Below are 21,939 nucleotides of genomic sequence, written 5' to 3' on the forward strand. Positions count from 1 at the left end.
CCTCAAGGTTCCTAGTGGACCCCACAGCATTATAATCATGACCCTATGCGAGAAGCCCCACTGGGTCTGGGGAGAAAGGCATGGGGAGCCCTCCTGCCCAGGCCTGGCCCCTCACGCTATGCCCATCCCTCAGCTCGATGCATCAGCAAAGCATGGGTGTGTGATGGCGACAGTGACTGTGAAGATAACTCGGATGAGGAGAATTGCGAGTCCCTGGCCTGCAGGCCACCCTCGCACCCCTGCGCCAACAACACCTCAGTCTGCCTGCCCCTCGACAAGCTGTGTGATGGCAACGACGACTGTGGAGATGGCTCGGATGAGGGAGAGCTCTGCGGTGAGGCCCAGGCCTCCAAGAGGCCCCATGAAGGAGGGGGGGGCCTGGGGAAGGGGCCGGGGCTGGGGCCGGGGCCGGCGCAGCCAGAGCAGGACAAGCTCTGTGCGGGGAGAGGTCTCAGGGAGAGCAAGGGCAGCTCCCGCTGCCGGGCAGGACACGCCGGAGCAGTTGCCAACAGCCCTGTCGAGTTCAGACTCCCCCGGGCAAGAGGCTGTGCGGGCACACCACACTGTCAGAGCGTGCTACTGCACCAGACAGCCTTCGAGGCGGGTGGAATTATCGTCTCCATCTTACAGATGAGAAAACTGAGGCAGAGGGATTAAATAAGTGGTCAGGGTCACAGGGCTCCTAAAGTGTTGTCAAGATGGCGCAGGGCAACCCCTTCTTGTAGGCACGAGGCCTCCCCCACAGCCAGGCGGCACCAAAGCACAGAGCTGGCTTTAGAAATGAAGACAGCAGGGCTGTGTGCTGATGTGGTCAGGGCAGGCTTCCCAGAGGAGGAGGGATGTGACCGGGTTCCCAAGGACGGAGGGTTAGACCTCGCAGATGGAGAAGGTGGGGCGAGGAGGCCCTGCGCTCAAGGATCAAAAGAAAGAGGGGTCAGGGAGGGCCGCGTGGTGTGACAGGGGGATGAGGAGCAGAGCGGACCTGTCTCCTCCTCCCCAGGCAGAGCATCTGTTCCTGGGGGGGTGGGCAGGGGGGAGGGCAGGCTGGGACTGGCCCGGAGGACTGCTGATGGGTCATCAGTCAGGGCGGGCAGATCTCAGGGTGTGTCAGAGAACCCAGCAGGACGTTCCCGGCCACACCCTACCCCAGTCACACCCAAATCGGGGGAGATCGAGGAAAGGGCAACCCTCCAAGACGGGCAAAAAGCTGCCCTCCCCTACCATGGGCTCAAGAAGGGACAGGGAAGTAGAGACCAGGTACTGCCCTGATGGGGTGCTCCTCCAGGGGAGGAGGAGGGTGGTTCCCGTGGGGGGTGCTGGGCTCCCAACCCTGGTCCTGAGGGAGCCTGGGAAGTGGTGGGACAGAGGCTCTGCCAGAAACGGAAAAGAAGGGTGCCAGGGGCAGGGGGCCAGGGCTGTGTCTGGGCTGCCCCCCGCCCGGCTCCGCCTGACCCCGTCTCCTGCTGTGCGCCCGCAGACCAGTGCTCCCTGAACAATGGGGGCTGCAGCCACAACTGCTCGGTGGCACCTGGCGAAGGCATTGTGTGTTCGTGCCCGCTGGGCATGGAGCTGGGGCCCGACAACCACACCTGCCAGATCCAGAGCTACTGTGCCAAGCATCTCAAGTGCAGCCAGAAGTGCGACCAGAACAAGTTCAGCGTGAAGTGCTCCTGCTACGAGGGCTGGGTGCTGGAGCCGGACGGCGAGAGCTGCCGCAGCCTAGGTGACCGGGCGGGCGGGCGGGCGGGGCTGGGGCTGCGGTTTCCGTCGGCCCCAGGCCCCGGCCAGCGGGGACCCCTGCTCCCGCGCTGACCCCCTGCCCACCCCCCCAGACCCCTTCAAGCCGTTCATCATCTTCTCCAACCGCCACGAGATCCGGCGCATCGACCTCCACAAGGGGGACTACAGCGTGCTGGTGCCCGGCCTGCGCAACACCATCGCCCTGGACTTCCACCTCAGCCAGAGCGCGCTCTACTGGACCGACGTGGTGGAGGACAAGATCTACCGCGGGAAGCTGCTGGACAACGGAGGTGACGCGGGCGGGAAGGGGCGCCAGCGCAGAGCGGCACCCCACACCCAGGCCGCGAGCCCAGGCCCCTAGCCCCCCCACCTCCCCGGTAATTGGGTCAGATTTTGTGTGGGTCTCAGTTCCTGACGCCCCGTAATTATCGTCAGCAGAGCTGCTAGCCTGATAATTAACAAAATGATCAGCCTTTCTTTGGAATGGCCTGGAGCTCCCCAAATCCTAGAACGGCAAGCTTAAAAGGAAAAAGCCATTTAGGGACGGGCTACCTGAATCCTGCCTTCTGTCCAACGGCAGCCTGACCCATCACTGACCTTTCATTAATAACACACACACACACACACACACACACACACACACACGGAGCGTCTGCCACGCACACAGGGCCCCGGGGAGTCGCAGCGATCAAAACAGGCCGCGACGTCCGCCCTCATGGCGCTTAGGTGACAGGGGAACGAACCATCAGATGTGAACAAAACAAATGAGTACGATGCGGAATACAGCAGAAGGGGATAGCTGTGGATATAAAGGGAGGCAAGGGGGCCAGGGGGAATGGGGCCTGGCATTTTAAATTGAGTGGTCAAGGAAGGCCCCCGAGAAGGCATCTGAGCAAAGACTTGAAAGAAGCACATCAAAAAAAAAAAAAAAAGAAGCACATCTTACTAGAGGAGCTTGTCTTGTTTGTAATAGAGAAAACTTGGAACCATCCCAAACGTTCATTGACAAGGGGATGGCTAAGTAGATGGTGATAATGTTCCCATGATGCAATAGTTTTTAAAATACTTTATATATGTATTCCCATGGAAAAATCTTCAAGACAGTTTATGAAATAACTTCTGGAAGTTCTGCGCTCTTCATATTGACTCTATGCCTGTCCCCCAAAGCCTCCACCCTCTGCTCTGCTCTGCCCTCCTGCCATGAGTTAGCCCTTCAGAGAGCTGCAAGCAGAAGAAAGCTGTCACCTCCCCTTCTTCAGGGCTGTGGAAACTAGGCCTCTTCTCTCCTATTTGACCTCCTGGGGGTGGGGCAGGGGGCCCTGGGTGAGGAGGAGGGGTATCTTTGAACCCTAGACGAAGCCAGGGTGCATCAGAGATATTGGCAGAGGCATCAGGGTTGAGGGCGAGTCATCCAGGCTCCCTAGTATATTGTAATTTCACGCCCATGATTTTCTCTTCACCAGCCCTGACTAGCTTCGAGGTGGTGATTCAGTATGGCCTGGCCACCCCCGAGGGTCTGGCTGTCGACTGGATTGCAGGCAACATCTACTGGGTGGAGAGTAATCTGGACCAGATTGAGGTGGCCAAGCTAGATGGGACCCTTCGGACCACCCTTCTGGCCGGTGACATTGAGCACCCGAGGGCAATTGCACTGGATCCACGGGATGGGTGAGGACCCTGCACAGCCCAATTCTGGCCCAATGGTCCCCTCTGAAGCCTCATTCAGCCGGGTCAGGGACATCTGCCTCTTCAAATGCTATTCACCTCTTCTGCCCTTTACCAAAGATCCTATAATAGCCCCCCTCCAGGTCCTCAACCTTGGCCCTCCCCGACTCCCTCCCCATTCCCCAGGATCCTGTTTTGGACAGACTGGGATGCCAGCTTGCCCCGCATCGAGGCCGCCTCCATGAGTGGAGCTGGGCGCCGCACCATCCACCGGGAGACAGGCTCTGGGGGCTGGCCCAATGGGCTCACTGTGGACTACCTGGAGAAGCGCATCCTCTGGATCGATGCCAGGTCAGCACCCCCACCACATGTCCAGAGACCTCAAGCTTCTCCCTCTCCTCCAAGGATAGGGTGGGGCCAGGAGTCCCAGGGCCTGGTAGCCAAAAGGCCTGGGCAGCTGGAGCCAGAACTGGGGCCACCAAGGGCTGGGCCCGGGAGGAGGTCCAAGGTGAGGGGAGAGGCTGGGCAGGGGGAACAGATGTAGCAGGAAGAGGGTGGAAGTAGGGCTGTCACCCTGCACAGGGGTGCCTGGCCAGGCATGGGCAAGGCTGGAATGCCACGTCTTGTCCTCACTCACGAATCTGTGCACTCTGCTAGGGCACTTTATCTGCCCAGGGGAAGATAATTGGTCTGCTCAGAGGGGGTGCCTCTTTCCAACCCCATCAAAGCCCTCTGTGTGCTTACCGTGGCCCTATGGAGAAGCGAGCCAAGAGATTCAGGGCGTGTGAATTGGGATCCTAGACCTTGAACCACTCTGGTTCTCACTCCACGTTGTTCTGTTTGCCTTCCCCGGCCAGCAAGGCCCAGGAAGAAGGATGGACTGCTCTAGTGTGCTAGGGTTGGGGGGAGGGCTTGGGGGGAGGGCGGCGGGCCCGGGCATGGCCCCAGCCAGCATCCTCACTCTGCCCCGACTACGCTCTCAGGTCAGATGCCATTTACTCAGCCCGTTACGACGGCTCCGGCCACATGGAGGTGCTTCGGGGACACGAGTTCCTGTCGCACCCGTTTGCAGTGACGCTGTATGGGGGGGAGGTGTATTGGACGGACTGGCGGACAAACACGCTAGCCAAGGCCAACAAGTGGACCGGCCACAATGTCACCGTGGTACAGAGGACCAATACCCAGCCCTTTGACCTGCAGGTGTACCACCCCTCCCGGCAGCCCATGGGTAAGGGGCCAGAAAGGGGCCTGCAGCCTCTTTAGAAGCCCTTAGGAGAAGAGGGGGCCGTGAGAGCATGAGGGGCTTGCTAGGAAGGCGGGGGGTGGGGGAGTCTGCCGACAGAAGAGGGTCTGGCCACAGGTGATGCTGGAATGGGGAGGGCACGAGTCGGGGAAGAGGTGGTGGTCCAGGTGAGAAAGGCCAGGTAGGGGCCAGCAAGTCACAGGATCTCCTCACTCCTCTCCCCGGCCCCCACAGCTCCCAATCCTTGTGAGGCCAATGGGGGCCGGGGCCCCTGCTCCCACCTGTGTCTCATCAACTACAACCGGACCGTCTCCTGCGCCTGCCCCCACCTCATGAAGCTCCACAAGGACAACACCACCTGCTATGGTAGGAGGCCCCTCCTTCAAGATCCACTGGTAAACTGAAGCTGCGGGGGAAGGTGTCAGATACCCAGGCTCATGGCTGTAAGTGAGGGAAGACAGTCCCAGCTAGGAGGGGCCCAGTGGCAGAGGCTCCAGAGACAGCCACTGCAAGAAGACGCAGGAACTCAGGCCGGGAGATGACGCCCAACGGGAACACTTCCTGATGACCAATGGCCAGCAGCAGATGGAAGGAACCAGGAGAAGGAGGGACCCTAACTTGGGTGGGTAGGAAGCACGAAGGTAGAGGGCTGCCCTCAGTGACCTGCCACGTGCCCCACAGAGTTTAAGAAGTTCCTGCTGTACGCACGTCAGATGGAGATCCGGGGGGTGGACCTGGATGCCCCCTACTACAACTACATCATCTCCTTCACGGTGCCTGACATCGACAACGTCACGGTGCTGGACTATGATGCCCACGAGCAGCGCGTCTACTGGTCCGATGTGAGGACACAGGCCATCAAAAGGGCCTTCATCAATGGCACGGGCGTGGAGACCGTCGTCTCTGCAGGTCCTGCCCTTGCCCTGGGCCCCCGCGGTGGGTGTGGGCGCCCCCCACCTGGCCCTTACTCCATCTCCACTCCCCCCTGGGCCTGATAGTCCTTTTCCAAATCTTCTTCTCACTGCTCCAACCCTGGTCTCCCAATCCTCATTCTCCAGCCCCACCACCCCCCAAACCAGGCCAGTCCCCGACTTCCTCCCACTTGCTGACCTATGCCCGGCAAACACCCAATCTCCAACTCCCCGCTGTGTCCCCCCCAGACTTGCCAAATGCCCACGGGCTGGCTGTGGACTGGGTGTCCCGAAACCTGTTCTGGACCAGCTATGACACTAACAAGAAGCAGATCAACGTGGCCCGGCTGGACGGCTCCTTCAAGAATGCAGTGGTACAGGGCCTGGAGCAGCCCCACGGCCTTGTTGTCCACCCGCTGCGTGGGTCCGTCCAGGGCCCGGGGCTGGGGAGCGTGGAGGGCGGGGGAGGAGAAGAGGGGCCTGACTCACTTTTCCACACCTTCCCAGGAAGCTCTACTGGACGGATGGGGACAACATCAGCATGGCCAACATGGACGGCAGCAACCGTACCCTGCTCTTCAGTGGCCAGAAGGGCCCTGTGGGTACGAGCTTGCCTTGCCTGCGCTACGGCTCTTCCCTAATTCCTCACTCAGTACAGCCCCGGAGTCCCTCAGTCGCCGCTCTGCCTCCTGAACTCCTAGCTTAGTGCTTGTCCTCACCACCCTTCCCCAAGACCTCACATCCCTCAGCCCCCAGCCCAGGTGCCAGGCTCTCTGGCAGTGACACCACCCTCTCCCAGGCCTGGCTATCGACTTCCCTGAGAGCAAACTCTACTGGATCAGCTCCGGAAACCACACCATCAACCGCTGCAACCTGGACGGGAGTGAGCTGGAGGTCATCGATGCCATGCGGAGCCAGCTGGGCAAGGCCACTGCCCTGGCTATCATGGGTGAGGGCTGCTGGGTGAGGGCAGGGATGGGGTGGGGAGCCCTGGGGGAAACCAGGTTGGGCTGGCCTGGGGGTGGGGCCCTCCCCAGGGTCTCATCCCCTCCTGCCTCCCCAGGGGACAAGCTGTGGTGGGCGGATCAGGTGTCAGAGAAGATGGGCACCTGCAACAAGGCTGACGGCTCGGAGTCCGTGGTCCTGCGGAACAGCACCACCCTGGTGATGCACATGAAGGTCTATGACGAGAGCATCCAGCTGGGTGAGGCAGGGGGCCATGGCCACGGCCGGGGGTGGGGGGGGTGGCGGGGGGGGCGGTGGCGGCTAGCACAATCCCTGGGCAAGGTGGTGAATGGGAAGGAACATGGGTCAGAGATTCCACGCAGCCCCCGGGGGGTGGGGGCTCCTCCCTCTCATTGTCACAAAGGTACCGTGCGTGCTTACAGCCACCCGGTCACAAGAGCCAAGGGGCCTTCGAGGACGAAAGACCTGGGTGTGGGTTGGGTGGTGACCCCGCACAAGGTCCAGGGTGAAGGCGGTGACCATCCTATCCCCAAGTGGTGCATGCCTGACAGTGAGGTCCCAAGGAGGGCCACCTCAGTCCTTTCCCTGTCCCCCTACCCTCACCCCAGAGCACGAAGGCACCAACCCCTGCAGTGTCAACAACGGTGACTGCTCCCAGCTCTGCCTGCCTACGTCTGAGACGACCCGCTCCTGCATGTGCACAGCCGGCTACAGCCTCCGGAGTGGCCAGCAGGCCTGCGAGGGTCAGTGCCCACCCCCTGCGTGGTCCGGCTCCCCAGCCTCGACCCCTCCTACCCTACGGCCCCACCTGCCTCCCCTCACCTGGGGAACAGGACTGTTTTTATCACAGATGATTAGGTGCCTTCTGGGCTAGATGCTTGGGAAGTCCCCCCTGTGCTCGGTGCCGCAGGGGAAGCCACGGGGTAGAAGGGCCTGTCCCTGTACCGCGCAGTCTTAAGCAGAGACGGGGCCAACACGTAGGGGAAACCAGACTGTGAAGTGGCTCTCGGTGCCTACAGGAGAATTTTGGAGAAATACATGTCAGCAGCGCCACGGCTGGCTTCATGGAGGAGGTGTGCCGTGAGCTGGGTTCTGTAGGACAAGTAGGATTTGAGTGCATGGATCCAAGGGGAAAGGACAAGTAAGGAAAAGGTCCAGAGCCAGAGGAGGATCTGTGCAGGGGCCCTGAGGTGCCAAGCCCAAGGGGTGGGCAGGAGGTAGGGGGGACTCCTAGGTGTTCAGCTGTTGGGTAGGGCGGGCCTCCTGCGGGTGCTCAGCAAGGAGTGCCTGGAAAGTGGTGTTTGGGGCAGATTAACCTGGCGGCAGAGAGCCGGCTGGGTGGGGGAGGGAGAAACCGAGGCAGTTAGACCAGTTGGGAGGCTATTAGCGTGAGCCCAGTGTTAAGAGATGGGGCTTAGCAGCTGGGTTGAATAGAAGGATGAGACTCAGACATTTCACAAGAACTTGCTGACTGATTTATGAATTTGCCCCAGGACAGCACTTCCCAAAGTGCGCTCCTGGGAACCTCCCTCTTTGATGTGGGTAGATGTTACAGAAAGCAGCACTGGGTTGAACAAAGTTTAAGTGTTTTTTGCTGCAGAACTTCTCAGAGTCTTGAATATGCTCATGTGCACTAAGAATGATTCTCGAGAGAAGACTCTAATGTTTGGGGTTTCCCCAAACTCCCTTGACCACGAATCCTTTTTTTCATGGAGCCTGAGAAACCAGAGCCTACTGAGGAATTCATTCAGGGACATGCTGCATCAAGGGCTAAAGGCAGTGGAGGCTCTGGCTCACGTTGATAGTGGGGCCTCAAGACAAATGGGAAAACAACAGGGCCCCTGGGTGGTTCAGTCAGTCAAGCATCTGTCTTCAGCTCAGGTCATGATCTCGGGGTCTTGGGATCGAGCCCCACGTCAGGCCCCTTGCTCAGCGCAGAGCCTGCTTCTCCCTCTCCCCCTGCTCCTCCCCCCACCCCGTCTCATGCTCTCTCTTTGCTCACTCACTCTCTTTCTCAAATGAATAAATAAAAAAAATTTTAGAATCTAAAAAGAAGGGCACCCCGGGTGGCTCAGCAGTTTAGCGCCACCTTCAGCCCAGGCCGTGATCCTGGAGTCCCAGGATCGAGGCCCAGGTCGGCCTCCCTGCAGGGAGCCTGCTTCTCCCTCTGCCTGTGTCTCTGCCTCTCTCTCTCTCTGTGTCTCTCATGAATAAATAAATAAAATCTTTTTTTTTTAATCTAAAAAGAAAAAGAAGTGGGAAAACAGAATGAGACTGGCTCAGGAGTGAGGAGTCAGGGATATGGAGTTTCAGGTGTTTGAGAGAGGGTGTGGTGGCACAGGCCACAGCGGAGAGGACGAGAGGACCCCAAGGTGGAAGTCTCCATGGAGGAGTCCTCTAGTTCCACTGTGTCCTCAGCCTCCCCAGGTTCTTCCTAACAGCTTTTCAGGGTGCTGGGTGGTAGTGAGCCAGCCGGTGACAGGGCCCCCTCTGAGGGCGAGAAAGTCAGGTCTCTCCTGCCCTCTAGTGGGGGCCAGCAGCCTCGCAGGCACTTGCCCAGAGCCGGCGTCTGTCCCACTGCCGCACCCCTGCAGCCAGGTGACCTCCCAGGCCCACTACAGGCCTCAGGCTAAGGTGTCTGTGTGTTGAAGGGGGAGGAGTGAAGGCTGGGAGAAGATGCCGGGACGAAGGAGACAACAATAGGTTTGAGAGTGACAGACCCCAAGTTTAAAGGGGTATCGCTGAGGCCCATGCCTGAGAGTCCTTGTGTTTCAGGTGTGGGTTCCTTTCTCCTGTACTCTGTGCACGAAGGAATCCGGGGAATCCCCCTGGATCCCAATGACAAGTCAGATGCCCTGGTTCCAGTGTCGGGGACCTCCCTGGCTGTCGGCATTGACTTCCATGCTGGTGAGTGATTTGGTGGCAGGAGGGAATAGGACATGCCCTTGGGGGTGCTCTGCTCTGGGAGCCCAGGGAGAGGCCGCCGACCACAGCTGGAGGGGGAGACACCACAGCGACCCCCGCCAGGGGGGTCTTCCCTTCCAAACCACCTGGACCCCCAGCACTCACCTCTATCTTGAATGCCTTTTGGTTCTGACCGCCTGCCTGTCCCCTGTTGGACATCCCCACGTTGTCTCCTCTGCCTCCAGAAAATGACACCATTTACTGGGTGGACATGGGCCTAAGCACCATCAGCCGGGCTAAGCGAGACCAGACATGGCGTGAGGATGTGGTGACCAACGGCATTGGCCGCGTGGAGGGCATTGCAGTGGACTGGATCGCAGGTGAGCCATGAGAGGGTCCTGGGCGGGCTGGCTGCCTCCAGGTGAGGCAGAGGCCCGGTTGGGGGTATGTGGGATCTTAGGAGGAGTCTGAGGAGGAGTAGGCAGCGACAGACCAGGGAGCGGCAGGGATCTGGGGGCTGGCAAGGGACCGGGTACAGGGATCCCACCCAGTCCCCCTAATCTCCACCCACTCCCTCCTCAGGCAACATCTACTGGACGGACCAGGGCTTTGACGTCATCGAGGTGGCCCGGCTCAATGGCTCTTTCCGCTATGTGGTCATCTCCCAGGGTCTGGATAAGCCCCGGGCCATCACTGTCCACCCAGAGAAGGGGTAAGAAGCTAGACAGGCTGTCCATTTCCCAGCCCTGGCTCGGGTCTGGCCTGTCACTCTACACAGCCCACGCCGATAAGACCCTCTCTCCTCTGTGCTCTGGGGACTGACCCCCTACTTCTACCTCTTCCACCCCACAGGTATCTGTTCTGGACTGAGTGGGGCCAGTACCCACGGATTGAGCGGTCTCGGCTAGACGGGACTGAGCGAGTCGTGCTGGTTAATGTCAGCATCAGCTGGCCCAATGGCATCTCGGTGGATTATCAGGTTTGGGTGGCTTGGCCCTGGAGCCCTTGGGATATCTGGGCCCTATGCTCTGGGGGGAGCCTCCCCTTATCCTCTGCTCTGCTCCCCATTGACTCTCCCCGTGATGAGCCCTGGTTCGGTGGGGTGATAGGGACCCAGGGTAGTCGTGGGTCCTCTGGCCCAGCTCCTGACCCAGAGTAGGACTCCTGCCACCCCAGAGACAGTAGGGGGACTGTCACTGGGAAGTGAGGACGGAAGGCATGCCTAGAGGTGATCGGATCAGCAGGTCAGAGGGCAGGGATGACACGGAGAAGAAAGAGAACGACACGGGAGGCGGGAGTGAGTGGGACATCCCTGTTGCCCAGGACACCCGGGCTGGTGGGGAGCACTGGCCACTGGAGGTGAGGTGGGTGCCTCTGGCCTATAGGATGGGAAGCTGTACTGGTGCGACGCCCGGACAGACAAGATTGAGCGGATTGACCTGGAGACGGGAGAGAACCGTGAGGTGGTTCTGTCCAGCAACAACATGGACATGTTCTCGGTGTCTGTGTTTGAGGATTTCATCTACTGGAGTGACAGGTGAGGGCTTCTGCCCTGGTCTTCGCCTCCGCCACGTGTTCCCTCCCTCCTGGCCTCTGCCAACACCCTGCTCATGGCCTGGCCCTTCCCTTCCCCCAGGACTCATGCCAATGGCTCCATCAAACGTGGGAGTAAAGACAATGCTACAGACTCTGTGCCCCTGAGAACAGGCATTGGTGTCCAGCTCAAAGACATCAAAGTCTTCAATCGGGACCGGCAGAGAGGTGAGGCTGGGACTCTGGGCGAGCCCCATAGGGGCCCCCATCCTGGGAGTGATCCCCCAGAGTGAGAGGGCCTAGGAGAGGTGCCTGGCCCACAGGGGGACTTTCCAAAGGCTCCAGAGACCCGAGAGCGGTAAGGAGAGGCTGAGGAGCCCTAGGACACACCCGGGTGCTGAGGGCGGAGGCCTGGAGGGTCGTCTGTGGAGGCAGAGTAGTGCACCAACCAGAATCTCCCCCTTCAGCTGAGGTGTCAGAAGCACCGGGGAGCCTCTCCCCAGGTGGGCCCTGCCCTCTGTAACCATCTCCTTCCCTGTGCCCCCCCCCCAGGCACCAATGTGTGTGCAGTGGCTAATGGTGGGTGCCAGCAGCTGTGCCTGTACCGGGGCGGCGGGCAGCGGGCCTGCGCCTGCGCCCATGGGATGCTGGCTGAAGACGGGGCATCGTGCCGCGAGTACGCCGGCTATCTGCTCTACTCGGAGCGTACCATCCTCAAGAGCATCCACCTGTCTGACGAGCGCAACCTCAATGCACCCGTGCAACCCTTCGAGGATCCTGAACACATGAAGAATGTCATCGCTCTGGCCTTCGACTACCGAGCAGGCACCTCCCCGGGCACCCCCAATCGCATCTTCTTCAGCGACATCCACTTCGGAAACATCCAGCAGATCAATGACGATGGCTCGGGGAGGACCACCATTGTAGAGAGTGAGCCTAGACCCCGATCTTCCCCAGGAAGGGGGGTAGGGAGGACCGGCACCGACTCCAGGTAGAAAAGCCCTCAGCCATCAGCCAGCCCACCGGGCCCCAGCCCTGAATCCCAGCTGGGACTGCATCCCTGGCAAACAGCCAGCAAATCACACCACACCCATTACGGTTACTTGGAAGTTTCTCCTCATTTGGAGTCAGACTCTGCTCCCTTCTTACTCTGCCCTCTGGCCCTAGTTTGCTGCCAGGCTGCACAGAGTAAGCCCAGGCTCTCCTCTTTGTGGCGGGTACACACAGCACAGTCTGCAGCCACAGGCTGGGTTCAACCCCAGACACAGGCTTCCAGGCACTGGGGCAAGTTTCCTATGCTGTCCAAGCCTCGGCTTTCTCGAAGGGCAGGTGTGGAAGCTGAGCTCAGCACAGCACAGCACCCGTTGGGCGCGCTCCACGCAGAGTAGTGGGTGCTAGAGCTGTCATCCTGGGGATGGCCTTTCAGCTCTTTGGAAATTGCTGTATTCTTCCCCTACAGTTTTCTCTTCTCCAGGCTGGATAACCCCTAGTCCTTTGACTCGCTCATTTGCTCATTTCCTCATCCATCCTGTCTGCAAAGACCTGCCAGACCCTGAGCTAGATGCTGGTATACAGGGTGATAAACATAGATCCGTCCTTTGAGCCTCCCTGGACATGTTCTGCTCCACGCAGTCCAGTCCGCATGCCTGTCTAAAGATGTGTACCAAGCTAAACTAGACGTCTGTAATCTAGCTCCATCAGGAGAGACCGGCAAGCATTGTCCCCTCCTTTTGGGCCATCGCTTAAGCTACAGCACTTCTATTAACGCAGCCTTCTGGCAACCACAGCGTCACACAGCGAGGAGCCACCCAAACCCCTGAGTCTTTTTCTCTTAAGCTGTGGTTCCATTACTCGGGCACTTAATTCTTTAACGTGAGTTTAAGATGCTTATGAACAATCTGTTCAAGTCTTGTTCAGTTGGAAGCTCCCAGTCGCACCCAAGTTGGACATGATTTACCAAAATCCATAAGGCCAGTTCTACCCAGCGGTGGGGAGATGCAGGAAGAAAGGGTCAGGGTGTTGGACCATGGATCATTTGTGTAGAAAACAGGGGAGGACAGGAAGGTGGGGGGTGCCAAGGGCTGTGCTCCCACATGCTCCTTGGCTCCCACACATCCCCTTCCAGCCCCACATGTGCCAGAGGAGCGGGTGTCCCAGGCCCTCCCCTCGAGGGCCTGCCCAGGCTGCCCCCTCAGCTCTGCTCTCTGGCCCCATCCCGATGCACGACTGCTCCTCTCTCCTTGCAGACGTGGGCTCTGTGGAAGGCCTAGCCTATCACCGTGGCTGGGACACTCTCTACTGGACAAGCTACACCACATCCACCATCACCCGCCACACGGTAGACCAGACCCGGCCAGGGGCCTTCGAGCGCGAGACAGTCATTACCATGTCCGGAGACGACCACCCGCGGGCCTTTGTGCTGGATGAGTGCCAGAAGTGAGCTGCTGGGTGCAGGGAGCAGGGAGGGATAGGCCCCAGGGTGGCCGGAACTGCTCCAGGCAGCCCCCGGGTGGGGGTGCAGCAGCAGGAGAGGCTGGGACGGGCTACTTCCTTGCTGTGTGACCTTGGGTCAGCCGTCTGAACCGTCGGAGCTACCGTTTCCTCATCTGTAATGGGACAATGATATTTCAGGTGCCTGAGCCTCGGGGAGGACCAGGGAGACTATGGAGGCAATTCTGGCTCAGTGATTAATCACTTCATGTGTTAGAGAGCCGTGTTCAAGGCACGTAGTAGGTCCTCTGTGTTTCTGGCACTCCAAGCTTCAGGCAGGATTGCTTGCTGAACACTTGCCATATGGAAGCCTTGATCTGGGCCCATTCAGACCACCTGGCTGGGGAGAGGAATCAAAGTGGTGGAAGCGCCGAGGCCGGTACAGGACCGTATGTGAGGACCAAGGGCACTGGGCCTAGAAGTAGAAAGGCCAGGGAACGGCAGCCCAGACATAGGGCAGCACTTGGAGCAACAGCCAGAGGAGGGAGTGCTCTAGGCAGGGAAGGACTGCCTAGAGGGGGCAGTGAGGGGGCCCCCCATGCCCAGTCAAAGGGCTCCCATGCAGGAGCAGGCCCGAGGATGGCCCGGGAGGCTGGGCTCAGGTGGCAAAGGAGTCCAGAGCACAAGTCAGGAGAACTCGGGAGGAAATGCACACCCCCGCCTGCACCTGCTCTTCTCTTCTCTTCTTTGGGGCCAGCCCCCTGCCCCACACCCCTGTTTCCAATCTATGGGTCTCTAGCGAGCCACCCCCTCGCGTTAGAAATCCTGGCTCACATGAAAGGAAAACTGTTTTCCCTGGGAATCAGCAGCACTCGGAATGTTTTCCCAAACCTTTGCTAGGAAACTAAGGCACAAACAAAACCCCAAAGCAGCTACTTAGAAACGGAGAGTGTACAGAACCTAGATTCCTTACGTCCAGCCCCAGCCTGATGTCACTTACGTCCAGCCCCAGCCTGGCTTGCCTGGCCCTGCAGACCAGCACAAGGGCTCTCTGTCCCCAGTCTGCCTCACCCTGGCCCGCACATACGTGGCTCATGACAAGATCCTGTCTCCCTTCTGGACCCTTGGTGACTTCACCTGTCTCGGGCTGGCCCAGGGCCTGTCTCTCATGGCCCTGGAACCTCTGTGGAGGAGTGGTACCACCGGGCACCCCTGCCTGTCCCCCAACCCAGAGGTGATGGAGCACTGTGGCTTCAGAAGCTCCCTCATGGCTGCCCACCACATTCCTTTGCTCTGAGCCCAGGGGATCCCATCATTCACTCAGCAAATGGCTTTTGAGAACAAATGATGTGCCCAAGAGCCGGGGAGGATGAGCTGGACCTTGGTTCTGCCTCGGGCATATTTGATGTTAGCCATGAGGCTGCAGGGAGCTTCATGGCTGTGTAACGAGGACCCAACCCAGCTTCATATGCAGGACCGCGTCCCTGAGGAGACAACGCCTGAGCTGGGGTGTGGAGGATGCCGGGTGGGTGGTGAACTGAAGCCAGGGCAGGGTGCAAGAGCCGAACGGTCTGGGCGAGGTCCTCTCTTGGCCAGAAGGAGCGAGTGCTTTGGGGCAGTGGGGGCATGTGCACCCAGATGAAGGGGACAGGGACCTCCTGCTGAGCTGAGCCTCCCTTACAGCAGCCAGCCCTCCTCCTCTCCTCCCAGCCCTCCCCGCACCAGCCTCTTCCTAAGGAGTGGTTTTACCAAACCTGGAATCCTCAGTTGTGGGACATGTCATTCTTCCACATATGACAGTTTGTCACAGTCAGAGGAAAGCCACTCCCCACCACATGGTACACTGGGGCCTGGATGAGGGTATGGAAGTCCCTGGTTGGGGACCGGTAAGGCCAGGAGGATGACTCCAGCAGCTGCACCTGGGGCAACCATTTTCTCCCGTGGAGGCCAGAGAGATGCCGCCGTGCAAACTCCCATCCTGATTCCCAGAGAACCATCCAGGACCCCCACCACTTCCCCCAGGATGAGGGCCAGTAAAATCAGAGCCTTACTGTCATGGGCTCCAGTGGCTGGGGAGTAGCCAGCAGCCCCTCCCTACAGGGAAGCGAGTGTCCTTTTCCTACCTGAGCGTAGTGGCAGGGGGCCATGGCTCAAAGGCACCGGAGAGTGGGGGACAAGGGGTGTTAACAAGAGAAAGACCTGGGGAGGTCCACCAGCCCAGAAGACAGCTCTGTGTCCAGAGCAGCAGAGGGCAGAGGACTGGAAACATCGGGGCGCGGGGCAGGGGCAGGTCCTGTGAGGTAGTGGGAAAACAGAACGGAGGCTTCCACGGCTTGGTGATTCTCCAACTCCGGAGTGCGCGCAGCTTGTCTGTGCTGGAGAGTGCTGGTTCCCTGACCCCGCCCCAGGCCTAACCCAGTGTGAATCTCCGGGACACAGGACCCAGGAATCAAGATCCAATGCAGGTGGTCTGAGGATCTGTCATACCTGGTGCAGGTGCCTGACCAGCCCTTAAGTGATGCACGCCGGTCTCTGAAGCCTCACCACCTCCTTTACTGAGAGGAGTCAAGGTGCAGAGACAAGAGGCTGGTTCAAGGTCAGAGCTAGTAAGGGGCAGAGCTGGGGTTCACAAAAGCCTTACATTATAGAGAAGGTGATTTTCAAGAGCTTCTTGAGGGTAGGATCCATGTGTCCCTAGGACTGGGATCCAGTAGACACCCACAAGGGTTTCCAGGATGCCGGGTGAAAAGCAGGTAAGAATAAAATAATGGGTATAAATATTCATGTGGTATTTACCAGCTGTCATTAGGTGAATATTAACTCTCAATCCTTCAACCACTCTCTGAGGCAGGTAGTAGTAGTATCCCCCTCCCATAGAGAAGGAAACTGAGGCTCGAGAAGTCACGTCACTTGCTGAGGTTCCTAAGTGGTAAGCGGCAGAGCTAGGATCGGACCCCAGAGCCTGCCTTACTTGGCTACACTCTCAGTAAATGCAGATGGTCATTTCGTAGACACTGAGAGATACGTGTGCACAGGTACACACACGCAGACTATGTGGCAGCCGGGCCTGTCCTGGGCAGGGGGCTGTGTTGGCCTTGGTGGCTGTGAGGTTGCCTGTGGTGCTGGCGTCTGGTTCACACCCTGGCTGACCCTGGGGTTCTGGTCAGCTCCTTGTCCTGGCCCAGGCCCTCTGTGGCAGGCTCCCTGGCCTTGACTCCTGATCCCATGGCTGTCCCTTCCCCTAGCCTGATGTTCTGGACCAACTGGAACGAGCAGCACCCCAGCATCATGCGGGCAGCCCTGTCAGGAGCCAATGTCCTGACTCTCATCGAGAAGGACATCCGCACCCCCAACGGCCTGGCCATCGACCACCGTGCCGAGAAGCTCTACTTCTCCGATGCCACACTGGACAAGATCGAGCGGTGCGAGTATGACGGCTCTCACCGCTATGTGAGTCTGGGAGGGGGGTGTCAGATGGAACAGGTGGCTCGAGGTGGGCTGGGGTCAGGGGACGGCTGGTCAGCCAAGAGGGAGATTGCCCAGGCATGGAGCAGAAAGGGAGGCCACGTGGTGGGAAGGTTTTGGAGGAGAAGGAGGCGCTGACATCGCCACCTAGCTGTGTGGCCTCACGCGGCCCTCATCCTGTCCAGGCCTGGCTTCCCATCAGTTCAGTGAGGAAATAGCAAGATGCCTCTGTGAGTCTTCCCATTCTGAGCCGGTGTCCGGGGATCTAGGCCAGGCCAGGCGCCCTTGGCCCTGGGGCCAGTTGCAGGGGGTGCAGTTGGGGCAAGAGGCCCGAGTCTACCCCTGATGGGCCCAGTGCTGTTGCCACAGGTGATCCTGAAGTCGGAGCCAGTCCACCCCTTCGGGTTGGCTGTGTACGGGGAGCACATCTTCTGGACCGACTGGGTGCGGCGAGCTGTGCAGCGGGCCAACAAGTACGTGGGCAGCGACATGAAGCTGCTGCGTGTGGACATCCCCCAGCAGCCCATGGGCATCATCGCCGTGGCCAATGACACCAACAGCTGTGAGTGGGGCCGCTGCCACCAGCCTCGCCTCCTGCCCATGGTGCAGCATGCGTGCGCACGCATGTGCACACACACTCTACCTTCTGGTCCTGTTCTCCCAGAGTCTCCGTGTGCAGACACACACTTGTACACACCTTCACCCCGAAGAAACTCCAGAGCACCTGACACTCCTCTACTCCAGCTTCATACCACCCCACAACTGGTCTCACCTGAATCCTCAGACACCCAGCACGCGCCCCGGTCCTCCTCCCACCCAGGACCACACAGGCCCCCAGAGCCTGATCACACACATCCCGGGCTCTCCCTACCCCATGCTCTGCATGCATGTCCCCTCCCACACTGGACCTGCCTTGCCCAGGGGCCCCCACACGGACCCGTAGCTTCCGCAGGCCTCTCACACATGCTCCGGGGCCCTAGCACGATGCTCCTTGACTCCCCAAGCACACAGCGAAGCCCACGTCTTCCCCTGAGAACACCCAGACCCGCAGCCTCAGGGCCCACCCCAGGCACTCCCCCTGGCCCTCGCGTTGCACCTTTTCTGCTCCCCCAGCCGTGTGCCACTGTGCCAGGGTGGGGGCTGGGAAGCTCGGGGAAGCTGTGCGAGTGGGTGTGGGCATCTTGTGTTGTGCACAGCCAGGAACACTCCTAGCCCCTTGTCCTCCGTCCCCGTTTCAGGCGAGCTCTCCCCTTGCCGCGTCAACAACGGGGGCTGCCAGGACCTGTGTCTGCTCACTCACCAGGGCCATGTCAACTGCTCCTGCCGAGGGGGTCGCATCCTTCAAGAGGACTTCACCTGCCGCGGTGAGGGAGGGGATGGGGGGGGGGGACACAGGTGGGGGACCATCTCCTCCCAGACTCCAGCAGCCCGGCCCCTCGAAGCCTGTTACCAAGGAGAAACTGAGGATGACCTGAGTTCCGGGGGGCAGAGGCGTAGAGGCGCTTGAGGCCCCTGGCTCATGAAGCCCCCTCCACATCCCCTCCAGCCATGAACTCGTCTTGCCGAGCACAGGATGAGTTCGAGTGTGCTAACGGCGAATGCATCAACTTCAGCCTGACTTGTGACGGTGTCTCCCACTGCAAGGACAAGTCTGACGAGAAGCCGTCCTACTGTAGTAAGGCGCCTCCCCCGGCCTCCTCCCTTACCCCTGGCCTCCAGGGTCCCCAGCCTCAGCGCCCAGGAGGGCGGGCCGTGCGAGTGAGAGGAGCAAAGGCCCCAGGACCCACTCCGTGGCTGGGGGGTTTGGGGAGGTCGCGAAGGCCAGAACCACCGCCAGCTCCGGGCCAGGCCCAGAGTGGGGCTGGGCTGCTTGTCAGGGAACAGACACGTGGCGTCTCGTCAGATGCAGCCCTGCCCGTAGCTGCTGCTGACTGTGGCCCCCTCCGGTCCACAGACTCACGCCGCTGCAAGAAGACTTTCCGCCAGTGCAACAACGGACGCTGTGTGTCCAACATGCTGTGGTGCAACGGGGCGGACGACTGCGGGGACGGCTCAGACGAGGTTCCCTGCAACAGTGAGTGGGATGCTGGGCCTGACCCTCGGACCCCCACCTCCGCCCACCCCACCCCTGTTGGGCTCTGGTCCCCGGGCCCCAGGGGGTCTGCTCCAGCGCACTCTACAGTGAACCTGGGCCAGCGCTTTGGCCCGGGACCTCTGCCGGGGTCCCCCACCCCACCCCTGCAGGGAGAACTCCAGCCTGACGGTCTTGGGGTGGGTGCTGTTCTAGAGACGGCCTGTGGCGTGGGCGAGTTCCGCTGCCGGGACGGCACCTGCATTGGCAACTCCAGCCGCTGCAACCAGTTCGTGGACTGTGAGGACGCCTCTGACGAAATGAACTGCAGTGAGTGGCTCCCCGGTGCCTCCTAGTCGCCCCGCGTCCTGCCCCCTCGCCTCCTGCCTGGCATCCTCTCTGCTAGTCCCCGTGGCCTGCTTGGTGGCCTGGGTCCCCTCACACACAGCCTGTCTGCCCCCGCCCCCGCCTCCAGACCTGGGCTCCCAACGACAGGAAGGTGGAAGGCGAAGGCATAGGCAGTGTCTCTCCTCCCCAAGGTCACCATGTGACTTTCTAAAACACCAAGTGCGCTGTATGGGCCAGCGGCCCGGAGGGAGTACGGAGGTAACCCGGTGTCACCTGCATCCCTGCCCCCTCCAGGTGCCACGGACTGCAGCAGCTACTTCCGCCTGGGAGTGAAAGGTGTGCGCTTCCAGCCCTGTGAGCGGACCTCCCTCTGCTACGCCCCCAGCTGGGTGTGTGACGGTGCCAACGACTGTGGGGACTACAGCGATGAGCGCGACTGCCCAGGTCTCGCCTTGGGCCGGGTGGGCAGTGAGCGGCGCCCCCCCCCCCCCGGCCCCGGCGGTGCTGTACCCTCATGCCTCCCTCTGCCCCCAGGAGTGAAGCGGCCCAGATGCCCCCTGAATTACTTCGCCTGCCCCAGTGGGCGCTGCATCCCCATGAGCTGGACGTGTGACAAGGAGGACGACTGTGAGCACGGCGAGGATGAGACCCACTGCAGTGAGTGACGGACCGCAGCGCCCACCCACCGTTGTCCACACCCCACCCTTCAGTCCCGTCCCCGGAAGCGTCCTCTTGGAAGAAGAGCACCCAGGCCCCCCCACTGGGTGCTCTCCCTAGCTCATGCTGACCCCTCACAAAGGGACACCTTGGGTCCCTCCCGTCTGTCCTACACCTGCCCGCCCAGAGGAGTGACCTGCCATCCTCCCCTCTGCCGCCCCCACATCTCACCTTGTTTTCCAACCGCCCCAGACAAATTCTGCTCGGAGGCCCAGTTTGAGTGCCAGAACCATCGCTGCATCTCCAAGCAGTGGCTGTGTGATGGCAGTGACGACTGTGGGGACGGCTCAGACGAGGCGGCTCACTGTGGTGAGGGGGGCTGTGGTCAGCTCTGGGAGGGGCTCCCGGCAGGGACAGGCCCACCCACCATCTTACAGGAGGGGCGGCACGATGGTAGGGATGTCACCCCAGCTGCCTGCCCCGCCGTGCCCGCTCCTGAATCTCTTGGTGGCTCCCTGTCCCCCCAACAGAAGGCAAGACATGCGGCCCCTCCTCCTTCTCCTGCCCCGGCACCCACGTGTGCGTCCCCGAGCGCTGGCTCTGTGACGGTGACAAGGACTGTGCTGATGGTGCTGACGAGAGCGTCACAGCTGGCTGCTGTGAGTGGCAGGGGCCTTGAGGAGCTGGGAGGCAGGTGGCCACAGTCCCACTCTGCAGAAGGGGAAACTGAGGTCAAGGAGGGGACGTGCTGGGCAGGGGTCGCTCAGGTGGTTAGTGGTGGAGCCCTTATCCGCAACCCAGATGGGAGTGTGGACTCTGCGCCGGCGCTCTGCTCTTTCTACCGCTCCGGCCACAGGGAGGTCCCGGGTGACAGCCTGCGGCTGGTCAGGTGGGGCTGAGGCCACGTCCGTCTCTGTCCACAGTGTACAACAGCACCTGCGACGACCGCGAGTTCATGTGCCAGAACCGCCAGTGCATCCCCAAGCACTTCGTGTGCGACCACGACCGCGACTGCACTGATGGCTCCGACGAGTCCCCCGAGTGTGGTGAGCTGAGCTGGCGGGTGGGCCATGGGGGGGGCGTACGCTGCCCCCCTGCGCCCGGCCTGTCCTGCGGAGCCAACCACCTCTCTCCCCACAGAGTACCCGACCTGCGGCCCCAACGAGTTCCGCTGTGCCAACGGGCGCTGCCTGAGCTCCCGCCAGTGGGAGTGCGACGGCGAAAATGACTGCCACGACCAGAGCGACGAGGCCCCCAAGAACCCGCACTGCACCAGCCCAGGTGGGCCTGATGCCTGCCCCGCCCCGCCCACCTCGCCCCACCCCACCCCCGTGGTCCCCCGCTGACCTGCCCTGCACCCCCACAGAGCACAAGTGCAACGCCTCCTCACAGTTCCTGTGCAGCAGCGGACGCTGCGTGGCCGAGGCGCTGCTCTGCAACGGCCAGGACGACTGCGGGGACGGCTCCGACGAGCGTGCCTGCCACGTCAACGAGTGTCTCAGCCGCAAGCTCAGTGGCTGCAGCCAGGACTGCGAGGACCTCAAGATTGGCTTCAAGGTGTGCCCCACGCCGGAGTGGGAGCTCCCACGCCCCCCCAGGCCGGCAGGAGCCCCTTTCCCCACCCCCTGTCCATTCAGTCACTCGCTCATTCATTCGTTCGTCTGTCCATTCACCAAGGGCTCATTCACACCTAGTCTGGCAGGTGCTGTTCTGGGCCCCGGGGACCCATGGGGAACAGAACCGAAAGCTCTGCTTGTTTGGGTCCTGCCTCTCTTTAGAGGGTTCGAGCCAGCAAGGGCCACGGGACAAGGAGGGATGTGCAGGTGGCAGGGAGGCGCCAGGAGTACGGGTATGCTGCTCAAGGAGAGGCCAGACAGGAGCACAGAACCTGGGAGTTAACTCCACGGACACACTGAAGTCCACGGGTCTGGAGAAGACCCCCAAGGGAGCGAGTGTAGCTAGAAAAGAGGTGCAGCCCAAGGCCTGAGCCCCGAGCTCAGCCACAT

The 21,939-nt window shown here is 60.7% G+C and overlaps 1 protein-coding gene across 1 annotated transcript in view; it reads left to right on the top strand.

Annotated features, from left to right (window-relative positions):
- The window catches only part of LRP1 (LDL receptor related protein 1), an 80,949-nt gene that overhangs the window by 42,744 nt on the left and 16,266 nt on the right, over positions 1-21,939 (top strand). Inside the window, 34 exon segments of the mRNA XM_038549747.1 lie at positions 134-334; positions 1,478-1,723; positions 1,833-2,030; positions 3,204-3,408; positions 3,592-3,756; positions 4,389-4,633; positions 4,883-5,014; positions 5,330-5,557; positions 5,809-5,983; positions 6,067-6,161; positions 6,359-6,508; positions 6,623-6,763; positions 7,134-7,268; positions 9,301-9,432; positions 9,675-9,809; positions 10,012-10,141; positions 10,282-10,408; positions 10,815-10,966; positions 11,066-11,190; positions 11,515-11,892; positions 13,209-13,398; positions 16,638-16,842; positions 17,227-17,419; positions 18,096-18,221; positions 18,404-18,532; positions 18,812-18,931; positions 19,145-19,258; positions 19,571-19,720; positions 19,811-19,933; positions 20,186-20,302; positions 20,464-20,592; positions 20,857-20,979; positions 21,074-21,214; positions 21,300-21,490. Of these exon segments, the coding sequence (XP_038405675.1) occupies positions 134-334; positions 1,478-1,723; positions 1,833-2,030; positions 3,204-3,408; positions 3,592-3,756; positions 4,389-4,633; positions 4,883-5,014; positions 5,330-5,557; positions 5,809-5,983; positions 6,067-6,161; positions 6,359-6,508; positions 6,623-6,763; positions 7,134-7,268; positions 9,301-9,432; positions 9,675-9,809; positions 10,012-10,141; positions 10,282-10,408; positions 10,815-10,966; positions 11,066-11,190; positions 11,515-11,892; positions 13,209-13,398; positions 16,638-16,842; positions 17,227-17,419; positions 18,096-18,221; positions 18,404-18,532; positions 18,812-18,931; positions 19,145-19,258; positions 19,571-19,720; positions 19,811-19,933; positions 20,186-20,302; positions 20,464-20,592; positions 20,857-20,979; positions 21,074-21,214; positions 21,300-21,490 (5,546 nt within the window).

Source organism: Canis lupus, chromosome 10 (genome assembly GCF_011100685.1).
Source record: "Canis lupus familiaris isolate Mischka breed German Shepherd chromosome 10, alternate assembly UU_Cfam_GSD_1.0, whole genome shotgun sequence".
Lineage (NCBI taxonomy): Eukaryota > Metazoa > Chordata > Mammalia > Carnivora > Canidae > Canis > Canis lupus.